Below are 10,981 nucleotides of genomic sequence, written 5' to 3'. Positions count from 1 at the left end.
GCTAAATAATTGAAGAACAGAAATGATGAACAGAATAAGTGAAATAATGAAATGGAATAAATAAAATAGATAAAATATATAAATAAACAAATACATTGATATGATATATTCAAAAGGCAAACACACACTATAAGTAAGCATGTAATCACTTTGTTGTGGTCAAGTAAACCCGGTGGGGTTTCTGCATCTCCCTGCGCTAGATATCATTTGTTATCTTTGTTATTTTTGTGTTGATTTTTTTTTTTTTTTGTTTAATTTTGCTAAATTAAAACTAAAGTAGTGCCAACATGTAACAATGCACAAGAAGAGTAAGTTCTAGGATGCAGCTAAATATGTAGGAATATTATGAGGCTATGAGTGATATGACTCGATAATTCAAGCTCACTCAGCATCGTCTTATTTTTGTACCACGATGCATCACTTTTAAGCTTTGCAGCAGCTTTTCACACAGGCTGCCCCTACACACTGAGACGAGTAGTATGTTGCCGCTGAGGTGCAACACCGACTGCACACCCTTGAAGGTTGGTGCAGCCACTACACTGATCTCACTCATGTAAGACTTCACTCTACCACCAGGTGATGACAAAGAGGCAGGCAAGAGAGACTAAAGAAATAATGCAATCTTAGATGTTCTTGATCACGTTGTATGAGTTTTAATTGGATACCAGCTTTTATGCTTTACTGCACATTTCTGTATTCACATTGGAAAATCCAAGTCTGGGTGTGAAATGATGTTGTAATACTAAGAATACATTATTTGCAGTTTTGTCAAAATGTTTTGTAAGGACCCATTTGCAAAAAACAAAACAAAAACAAACAGCAAATCTTTACACAAGGCAACACCATGTCACTGTAAACATTCAAATTAAGAGCTGAAAAGAAGACACAGTTTTGTATGAATAATATTACAAGGCATAAAGATAATGAAACATTACTTTTCAAAACACACAATATCAGGGCACTACTGGATCGTAATAGTACTGACAGTTGATGCCCCTCTGTGACAGGGGCATCTGTGATAACTGCCTGGGTTTTCACAGTGGGTTAACGTTGCTGCCTCTGCCGTAGACATCAAACTCCTTGTAGCGTAGGTAATCTTTCAGCCTGGGAGGTAGAGGAAGGAAGTTGATAAAAACCGGGGACCTCAAGCGCAGACGACTGAGATGATCCCTTATCTGCAGCCGACACAGGTGCTTCAGACTCCGTGCATTTCCTAAGAGCAAATTAAGTCAGTTTAGTTGATGGATGCCAGCCCAGTCTGCAATATAAAATGTTAGCGGGTCACATTTCCGCAAACCACTGACGCGTTCTATTTAAACATCTCATGGGCTTCATGCCAACATGTCATATTAACTTCACATAACATGTTTATGATCAGACTTTCACATCAGGAGCCCAAGCGGATTGTGGTGGAGTTAAAGGCAACAGGGCAGCCAAGCGTGAAGACTAACAAGCCGGTGACCACAAGACTGTGTTTTAACATCTGTATGTGTGAAACCACCAGACATTTTTTTGATGAGGGCCTCCGCGCTGTTTAAACATTCTGAACCATCACACCACCGGGTGTTTTTAAGCGGACCTCAGGACAATTTCCAGCCGTGTTTGTGTCGAGAATAAAATCCAATATTTTTGATGGGAAGTCGGGACAACTTCAGCGGAGTTTGCGCTGACTAAAACTTATAGCCGAAGCCAAAACATTATCTTTTCCTAACTGTAACCACGTGTTTTTTGCATCTAAACCAAACTAGGACACTGACACGGCATTATCACAAGATAATACTGAAAATGAACCCATAAGAAGCATAAAGTTGCAACTTGAAGAGATGTAAACTTCAATGTGGTTTGCACAAATGTATGCTGCCATCATTAATGGACACACATACGTAAAGTCATTAATACTCTGTTCCTGACAGGTAAAAAAAAAAAAAAAAACTAGCACAGGATCGCGGCAGTTCTCACTTTGAATCTGGCAGATCTCCGGCCACTGTTTCTGCTCCATCAAGGTTTCCTTAAGTTTGGTGCAGAAGGAGACGTGGTCGGTGTAGTCGAGCATGATGCGAACCACCTGAGCGGATAAGTGCTTCAGCCAGGCCACTGTTATCACCTCACAGAACTAGAAGGAGACAAACAAAGACCCAGTGAAAGAGAAACTCTCCTGAGGAATCCGTTCACGTCTCAGACCAGCTTCGCCTTACCACCATGTCTTTGATGACTGAAGTCGTCCAGGGAGCGTAGTCATGGGAATTGTCCCCATAAGGACAGTCAAAGCAGCGCTTAACATCATATCCATGGTTGAGTATCATTCTCAGCATCACCTCGTCTTTCAAGGCGTACTGCAGCGCTGATGGGAAGTGAGTGCTGTTGACGCGGGAGTAGTAGTTTACATTTGCCCCGGACTTCAGCAGTGTGTTGATCAGCTCATAGTTGCCCTGTCTAAGAGCCACCTGCAAACAGTTGATTGGGTCCTGGTTCACCATTGCCCCAGCCTCTAACAGCAAGCGGGTGCACTGGAGATCGTTGTTGGACACAGCGAAGAAGAGGGCCGACTTGCGCTCGTCATCGTAGTTGCGGCGCACCCTCGGGTGCAGCATGAAGTTTGGATCGTAGCCGGCTTTGAGCAGCATCTCCACGCAATGAGCGTGTCCACCGGCGGCTGCAGAGTGGAGAGGGCTCATTCCACTTTCCTTCACAGCATCCAGTTTTGTCACCGGGATCAGGCGCTCCAGAGCCCTGTCGGAGAGGAGTCCTCATTAAGAACATGACAGTGGTTCAAAGTTCAAACTCTATTTTCAAGTTTCTGTAACATAAGCATTCCTCACAGTATGTGCCCATGGTAGGCCACACGGTGAATCGGCAGGTGCCCACTGTAAAGAGGCCGGTTGGGATCTGCTCCGTGTTCCAGCAGCAGGGAGATTATGTCGGGGTTTCCTGATGCTGCTGCTTCAAACAGGATTGTGCCTGACTCTGATTCACAGCACACACTGGCTCCTCCAAAATGAATACAGATGATTTGAAAGACAATATAACCACTATGGAAAGATGAATCTGTTCTAAAACTAAGGCAATACATGTATTGTTATGAATACCCTTTTGTAACAGGACCTCTGCCACATTCAGATGTCCATTTTGTGCAGCCAGAGCCAGTGGAGTTTTCTTCTTGATGTCACACGCATTCGGGTTGGCACCGGACTCCAGGAGCAGATACACAAAGTTCTCCAGGCCTAAAAAGGCAGACTCGTGTAGGGCCGTTCGGTCCAGCGGGCCTGTTTGGTCTATTTTGGCGTTATAGCGGAGCAATAGCGTGGCCAAGTCGTACTGGTCATTCAGAATAGCTGAGAGAAGAAGAGAAAGGAATTTAAATACCAGCACATATCTTTAGGTCTGTCAAATGAGGTTTAAATCCAGATGTCAGATACCTGCCACTAACGGAGAGTCCTGCTCATCATTCTGGAGATTCGGGCTGCAGCCGTTCTGTAACAGGAATGTGGCGTTCTCTCTGAATCCATGAACCACAGCCAGAAACAACGGTGTCTCGCCCTTTAGGGTTCGACACTGGGACGCACCAGGGGGTGATGCTGGAAGCCAAACACAAAGTGACTAATCAACATTTTAAAGGATAAGTTGACCAAACAATGAAAGTTAGGAAAAGGTAAATGATTTTCTCCCACTCATGCTGACGGAAAGTCAGGTAGAGTCTTGTAGTCATTTTTGGAGCTTCAGAGCAAAAAAGCGTTACAGCGTCATCTTTAACAACTGTAGTAAATCAGGATAAATGAGGACTGGGCAGAAAACAACTGAAAAAAATGTTAATGTTATTTACACCCTCCATGCTTGTGCCCTCGCTTCAGATGGGGTAGCTAACTCTTTTAGCTCAGCAGCTACAGGGACAATTTTGGACATAGAAAATGGATGAACAGCTTTTATTTTAAAAATTCTAATCAAATCAGAATCTCCCACAGCTTCCAGAGACTTGGATTACACTTGACGAGCTGTATGGAGCCATTTATTTGAGTTCTTTCAGATTAAAACGTCCCCATCTACTTCAGTTGTTTAGGAGAATGCTGCCGCACTGTTTTGCTGCGAAGCTCCAGAAATGCTCGGCCGACTATGAAACTTCAACCAGCTTTCCATCAGCATGAGGGTGTTTTCCTTTAATAACCTGAGAAGATAATCTCGAGTATTTTCTTATTCTGGTGCGCTGCAGCCTCGTGCAACGGGATCCATCCTCGTTCATCAACTCTGGACACAGACTCTGGATGCATGACCATCTTGTTGAGTGCATCCTCGTCACCTAAATACGAAGAAGACATTATATCAAAGCATTTCATCACGACCTCCATCAGCGTTGACAGGTTAAAGAATGACATCAGCGTACCCTCCTTGATTGCTTTGAAAATCTCATCAGGGTCGTCGCAGAGTTTCAGATCGCTATTGCAACAAATAAGAAAGGATTCAAATGATGAAGAGACACAAACTGCACAGAAACAGAGATTTCACACTGGGGGGGTCAGACATTAACCTTGGATTCAATCCTTTGAGCTTTCTATATTGAATCAGACTTTGTTCAATGATATATTGCGTTGCCTCGTCTTCATCCAAGTCGTCCTCCGATTGATAAAAGTCATCCTCTGTCTCTGTGTTCATCTGTCAGTCCAGGCGGGGTTTTGTGCGCAGAAGGTGGCTGCTCTGGGGAGAAACAGGCGGTAAACAAGACCATTAAATCTGGTACCTGAGAACTTACACAACAAGTGTTTCCCCAGAGGGAAGAATGAACTAGAGCAAAGTGCAGCTCAGCATGCAACTGTTGAATAAGTTGTCAAAATAAGATCAAAAAACTGTTTCAGTCCTTTTTTTTTGTTGTTGTTGTTGCCCATTTGCTCTTAACTTTCCCCCCTAATAGCAGATCCCCTTCAGATAATTTCCCAGTATTTATCTCAGTGTGGCTTGAAAAAATGCATGAAGACCCCTGCTGCATATATGACTGGTTGAGACCATTTTTTAAATACAAAACTAGACAATACTATTCCCAAAACTTAGACCAAGACAAGACACCTCAACAGAACCACAAGTGACATGTTCAATTCAACAGCTACAAGCCACACAGTCCAACAGGTTGTCTATACAGCGAACTCAATCCCTCTCTGGATGCATTATTCATTTATTGTCCGGTGTTTACCTTCAGTCAAATGGCTGTGTGCCTTCGGTGGTTTTTACAACAGCCGTCAGTGTGCCTCTCTGTACCCACACATGCTGCAGCTATTTATATCTCCCCCACTATAAATATCAGATCACGGGGTCCTCACAGCCAGCGCCTAGCGTTGACCCACTAAGCACTGCAACAACCATTCAGCTCACACACACAGCACATAAGCCGTTATTTGAAACACAAAAGAAAAAAACAAACAAAAAAAAAAACAGCAATTATACACAACAGATAGCTTTGTGGACTAGTTTCAGATTCATTGAGCTTTTCATTAGTTTGCTGGTTTTATCTTGCACCTTCCATAGTTTCATTATGTTGTTTTTTAAATACTGATATTGTGTCCTTTTTAGAAATGTGTTTGACTGTGCAGTATGTATAAATTACCATATGGTTCAAGTTCATTTTTTTTTACCCATATTCTTGCTGCACTAGTTTGTGTGCTAGAGAAAAGCAAAATCTGTTAACAGCAGACAAACAGCAGTCAAATTTAAATGTAATAATGTGAAATGGTTCAGGTTACAGCAGCTTCATCTATCTATCCATCTATCCATTATAACATGACACGAAAAGGGGAAGTGTTGTTGTACGGAGGACATAACAAGTATTCCACAGACACATGTATTTATTTTTTTTCAAGGGGACAAGAGGACTGTTACTGAGCATCATGGATGAATCTGCCAAAATGCATGGGGCTGTACTGAGGAAAGAATCAGAAGATGGGTCATTATACAGAAGCGTCCATTTTCTGACTCATTGAGTTTATGACTTTTTATATTCTCCTTAAGCTGGTATCAATATAAGGAAAGTGTAAGAAAGGTGTTGATGTTTTTAGACATCTGAATGCAGAATTCCTAAATGCTGTATACTCAAGAGCTTGTGAGACATTCACAAGTCTGAGACAGTATCGTCTCTCACGAGGAGCTGCACACTGGTGAGGCAAGTGAGTCATGAAAAAGAGGAAGCAAAGGTGCCAACAGGCCAGAAGGGTGGAACTGTAGAAGTGTGGAGACTGTTCATGCTAATAAATAACACTTTACAAGCAAGATCATCAAGTCTTATGGCAGCACTGGTGTAACATCACCCTTCCTTGTTACCGCTGACCTGGGTTATCATTACAGGCCAAAGATTTTTTTTACTTTTTTTTTACAACAAAAATTGCAAAACTTGGGGCGCCGTTTAGCTCAGTTGGTAGGGCAGGCGTCCCATGTGCAGAGGCTTCGTCCTCGCTGCAGCGGACCCGGCTTCGACTCCCGGCCCAGGCCCCTCTCTTACCCCGTTTCCTGTCACACCTTCAGCTATACTATCAATAAAGCCAGAAAAGGCCAAAAAAACACTTGAAATGTTAAATCTCAATGTCAAATCTAAATGCTAAATATTAAATCTAGGTGGATTCTTAGGTCTTCTTCAGGTAGTCAGACGGAGTGATTGTGCTGCACTGTCAGTCACGTCTCCTCACTGGGCTTTCATGTTGCCTGCCAGCATATCCAGCGACTTAGCACCACCAAAACACTCAGTAAGTCTGTGGCGGATGCTGTAGCTATGGCTGTAACTGCTGCTGTCATTGCAAATGTATTCCTAAAACTCTGTATTGCCGCTAAAGCCGCCCTACCAATGTTTCCAGCTAAGTCGCTGGACGTGTGGTGAGGAGACGTGACTAACAGTGAAGGAAACACAGCATCCAAAGGTCTCTCTTCACCCAAGAGAAGACTGGAAGCAGTTCTTCTTCTTCTTCCTCTTCTTCTGAAAATCAAAGGACATGAAGTGCCTCAGCTATACTCCAAAATGTACAATAATTCAGACACAAGTGAAGGTGACTGTCACTTACCAGATGTGGACGGGTCCTCACATATCGCAGACTTTGTGTTTCTTTCAGTGTTGCTCACTGAGGACTCTGACATCTTGTTCAGCCTGGACTGAAAACCAAACACACAAAAACTTGCTATTCCTGCTATTGTCCTCACATCTTAAAGCTGAAGCTCGCTCTCGGTAGTGTGTGGGTTTGATTTGGAAGTGAGTGAAAGGGCAACTGATTGTACTTTCATCATCGATTCGCACCTAACTGTGCTCTCCTGATCTTCCAGCCGCAGTGTGTTCTGGCTGAATGTTAGTGCTGTCTTGATCCTTCAGAGGAATGGCACACTGAAAGTCCTCATTTGAAGAAGTGATGCCTAAATTTCTTGATGTGTTGACTGCGTTAGCCCAGACATTAATTCACGCACGTACACACACACACACACACACACACACACACACACACACACACACACACACATACACACACACCCGCACGGCGCGCACACACACACACGCACACACACAGAGGCTTTTAAAAAATACTACACTATAGTAAATTGGGAAACCGGAGCACCCGGAGTAAACCATACAAACACGGGAAAAATTCACTTCACACATTCCTGATCCTCATCAACACAGCCAACACAGCAGCTGAACTTCTTCTTCATCCAAGACGTGATGCATCGGAAGATGTTCTTCTTCTTCCTCTTCTTCTTTGTCCCGATGTCTTCTGAAAATCAACAGACATTAAAAACCTCAGCCATACTCCAAAATGTACAACAATTCAGACACAAGGGATAAGGGATGTTACCTACCACATGTGGTTGGGTCTTCACATATGGAAGGCTGTTCATCCAGCAGCTGTGTGTTCTCAGGCGGGGCAGCCTTAACCATGATCACACCTGATGGTAGAACTGTGGGAGGTGGACTGTAGCTGACCGACTCGTCAGTTGAAGAAGCCAAGTCTTCAACACTTGACCACTCACTGACGTTCACCTGCGATCTAAACAAACAATACAAATGGTTATTCCCCTACTTTTTTCTTGACGTCTTCAATGCATTGTCTCCCTACGAACTGAGGGATGAGTTTTATAACAAGATGACACGCTCACTGTTACATCGATGCCCTGGAAAAACGACAGGTCACCGATCAAATTGTAAATCATGACTAACTAACAAAGCAACACAAATACACTGACACTTACCTCGGGTAGTCTCTGGTGATGAATGGATGAGCGAGGACTTCTGAGGGAGTGATCCTCTCATTCGGATCAATGGTCAACATGGCCTTCAGGAGCTCGATACACTGCTCTCGCTCTACAGCCTCATCTTTGTTCTTCTCCTCCTCACGCATCTAGTTGAGGAAAAAACAATCAAATCCACCATCAGTCAAGTCATCCTCATGATAATGAAAAGACAAAATAGTCAAAAATAGTGACAATGAAAGTTACTTCACACTTACTGTTTTCAGATCATCCAGAGTTTGGAACCTGTGGAATTTGTTCATCTTAAATCCCCTGTATTCCAAATGTGTCTAAAAGAAGGTTCAAAGTGTTAGTATTAAGATTCCTCAAAGTTAAACTGAATGATAAATTGTTGAATGTTGCAAAATTTTAACATGTTTTGTTATTTTGGTAAAATATTAAATAACTTCTGTAAAGGTCAGAGAAGGTTACTTGTGGTACCTTGAGCCTCCAAGTGTTGGAGTTGGTCCTTGTGCAGAAAACTTTTGTCATTCGACCACCATTATAAACATGGTCCGCTGGCTGACCCAGGACATCAATACAGGCCCTTAGCTGGTGATTATAAACAGCATTACATCAAAATATGCAGGAGGAGGCAAAACAAGCATTAGACTATTCATCATACATGTGGGATGTACATGGAAAATGCAAGAAATTGACAAATTGACCATGGTAGATGACTTACTAGTTCAAACTCAGATCCTCCTGAGAATGGTAGATAGCCACAGATCATCTTGGTCATCACACAGCCCAGGGACCACATATCAATGGCCTCAGAAAATGGACAGCCCAAAATAATTTCCGGAGACCTAAATATGGAACACAGGATGTTTAAATTGTTATATTTTGGAAAGTGAGCACATGGAAATAACATGTTACAGGGAGGAGGCACTGACTAATAACTAAGTCCAGTACCATTATAAAAATAAGCCACCTTACCTTAAAGAGAGTGGCTGCAGATGCATGCCCTGTCTGGCTTCTGATGTGGGAATGGCCAAGCCGAAGTCTATCAGTTTGACTTTGAAAGGTCGCGTGCGATGATTCTCCATCATTATGTTCTGGAGTTTAACATCAGTGTGGATCACCCCGATCCCTTTCAGAGCATCAAGTGCTGTGGCCAACTGAAAGTACAAGGTCAGTGAGAACGCACCAAAGCCTAAAACTAACAAGAGTGCTCAGTGTTTTGCTTTCCATCTGATGGTGCTGCGTTCATACCTGTTGGACGATGCCTCTGATGTCACTCAGAAGCATTGGCATCTGTCTTCTCTTCTTAATGTAGTCATCTAGGCATATATCTAACGCCTCCAACACAACCACATCTCCAGAAGGGGACTGCCAGCTATCAATAAACTTGACAATGTTGTGTTTGTCAAGGTTGAGGTCCCTGAGACGTTTCAGCATGGCGACCTGGGGGCAAGTTTGACACGGTTAGTTTTTTGCTTGTGATTTAAGGTGCTCACATGTGTGCAGTCAGGGGAAACTGTTAAAGTTGGATGTCTTGGAGAGCACTGATAGGCAGAGCTTCAAACTGTGGTTTCTAAAACTACAGGTAATCACTATATGCTTGCATAGTAACGTTGTTAGCTTTACCCGATAGGATATTATTTCACTAAGTAAAATGAATTGTTCTTACAATCAATGTCCTTACTGCACCTTTGATTATACAAATATTTTCCAACTGTGATCTTCAAAAAACAAAAAACAAAAACAAGTTTCCCACCTCTTTCTTAGAAGAGCTGTCCAAGTATTTAGGAATCTTTATAGCCACAGTCTGCTTGGTTTCCTTATCCAAACATCTCACCACCTTTCCGAAGCAACCCTCTCCCACAACCTCCCGGATTTTATATCTGGCGGGGATTCCGTAGGGGTTCGTCTGCAAAGGTGAACTGATTTCATTGCTGTCCATTTTGCTCCCAGAAGGCTGGAACAAAACAGGCGAAAACGATAAAACGGAAAAGTTACTGTCTTTTCATTTGAAGGACCATAACAATGTTCAAGATATTGTGAAGCACATTGTGTATATTTATCTTTGCTACCATTCACTGGTTTCTACTCTGTCAAGGATTGGTTGGCGCAAAACATGTTTAACCATCGCTTTAGGTCTTTACATAGACAGCCGTGTATGGATTTCATGATTAAGGGACTTAATGTTCAGTACTTTGTTGTTAAATTTAAGATCACTTTACTTTAAATACACATACAGAGTCCCTCTCTAAACTCTGATTGCAGTAAAATATGGAATCAGGAGCTGGCTCAATATCATCTTTCATCTCTACTCTCTGACTCTGGTTGTAAAATTAAGAGAAACTGGCATTCAGAATACAGTGAAGGAGTGACTTACCTGCATGGTGATCGCTGAACACGACTGACTTCTCTGCATCACTTCAAAGACGTATTCGTTGAGACTACTAACACTACTACTACTGCTGCTGCTACCACTACTACTACTTGAGGGTGGTTAAGTGCCTATTGAGTTGGAACTAGCTCTGAAACATTCCACGATGAAAGGAATAAGTTCAGTTCTTAACAACATGGTTTCAAGGCAATGCCAGTTTGAATGTAAACACCATACACTGAAGCATGTACTCTGAGGTACATCCAGCGAAAATGTAAATGAATGAATTCATTTTTACCAAAGATGTGAAAAATGACACAGATTAGTTGGGTGATGATGGTGGATCAGTGGTTCATGGGGAGAAACACCCTACAATTTAGATTACCCAATTAATTTACCATTTAT

The 10,981-nt window shown here is 42.5% G+C and overlaps 2 protein-coding genes across 6 annotated transcripts; both read right to left on the bottom strand.

The window, feature by feature from the left end:
- Nucleotides 1-637: 637 nt before the first annotated feature.
- Nucleotides 638-6,470, bottom strand: asb14b (ankyrin repeat and SOCS box containing 14b). 2 transcript variants are annotated; one of them, XM_037102921.1, is made up of 10 exons: nucleotides 6,377-6,470; nucleotides 4,520-4,686; nucleotides 4,376-4,428; nucleotides 4,160-4,291; nucleotides 3,417-3,575; nucleotides 3,087-3,332; nucleotides 2,820-2,988; nucleotides 2,196-2,730; nucleotides 1,960-2,113; nucleotides 638-1,213 (listed from the first exon to the last, which is right to left on the bottom strand). In XM_037102921.1, the coding sequence occupies exons 2-10, from the start codon at nucleotides 4,642-4,644 to the stop codon at nucleotides 1,035-1,037; spliced, it is 1,752 nt and encodes a 583-aa protein (XP_036958816.1). In that variant the 5' UTR covers nucleotides 4,645-4,686; nucleotides 6,377-6,470; the 3' UTR covers nucleotides 638-1,034. The 2 variants fall into 2 exon arrangements, with proteins under 2 accessions (XP_036958816.1, XP_036958815.1); XM_037102920.1 differs by having other exon boundaries at nucleotides 5,177-6,464.
- Nucleotides 6,470-10,792, bottom strand: LOC119022252 (homeodomain-interacting protein kinase 2-like). Of its 4 annotated transcripts, none has more exons than XR_005075871.1 (12): nucleotides 10,583-10,792; nucleotides 9,962-10,162; nucleotides 9,457-9,648; nucleotides 9,181-9,362; nucleotides 8,927-9,050; nucleotides 8,683-8,793; nucleotides 8,460-8,531; nucleotides 8,203-8,351; nucleotides 7,813-8,000; nucleotides 7,259-7,724; nucleotides 7,029-7,116; nucleotides 6,470-6,943 (listed from the first exon to the last, which is right to left on the bottom strand). XR_005075871.1 is itself a non-coding variant. In XM_037102922.1 (10 exons), exons 1-10 carry the CDS (start codon nucleotides 10,619-10,621, stop codon nucleotides 7,603-7,605), a joined length of 1,383 nt encoding a protein of 460 aa, XP_036958817.1. In that variant the 5' UTR covers nucleotides 10,622-10,785; the 3' UTR covers nucleotides 7,125-7,602. The 4 variants fall into 4 exon arrangements, 1 of the variants encoding a protein (XP_036958817.1); XR_005075870.1 differs by having other exon boundaries at nucleotides 7,259-7,727; nucleotides 10,583-10,785; XR_005075872.1 differs by lacking the exon at nucleotides 9,962-10,162 and having other exon boundaries at nucleotides 7,259-7,727; nucleotides 10,583-10,788.
- Nucleotides 10,793-10,981: the final 189 nt, after the last annotated feature.

This window comes from Acanthopagrus latus, chromosome 7, assembly GCF_904848185.1.
Source record: "Acanthopagrus latus isolate v.2019 chromosome 7, fAcaLat1.1, whole genome shotgun sequence".
NCBI lineage: Eukaryota > Metazoa > Chordata > Actinopteri > Spariformes > Sparidae > Acanthopagrus > Acanthopagrus latus.
The sequence above is the reverse complement of the archived record's forward strand: the minus strand, read 5'-3'. Positions and strand labels throughout refer to the sequence as shown.

What these genes read in the sequence shown, in the direction of transcription:
- LOC119022252 (XM_037102922.1), bottom strand. Translation starts at nt 10,621, where the DNA reads ATGCAGAGAAGTCAGTCGTGTTCAGCGATCACCATGCAG. An exon ending in TCAGAGGCATCGTCCAACAG is followed by an intron (nt 9,363 to 9,456) that starts GTATGAACGCAG and finishes TTGTACTTTCAG; the next exon opens with TTGGCCACAGCACTTGATGC. An exon ending in CTGCAGCCACTCTCTTTAAG is followed by an intron (nt 9,051 to 9,180) that starts GTAAGGTGGCTT and finishes TTCCATATTTAG; the next exon opens with GTCTCCGGAAATTATTTTGG.
- asb14b (XM_037102921.1), bottom strand. Translation starts at nt 4,644, where the DNA reads ATGAACACAGAGACAGAGGATGACTTTTATCAATCGGAGGACGACTTG. An exon ending in CTCAAAGGATTGAATCCAAG is followed by an intron (nt 4,429 to 4,519) that starts GTTAATGTCTGA and finishes TTGTTGCAATAG; the next exon opens with CGATCTGAAACTCTGCGACG. An exon ending in TTTCAAAGCAATCAAGGAGG is followed by an intron (nt 4,292 to 4,375) that starts GTACGCTGATGT and finishes CTTCGTATTTAG; the next exon opens with GTGACGAGGATGCACTCAAC.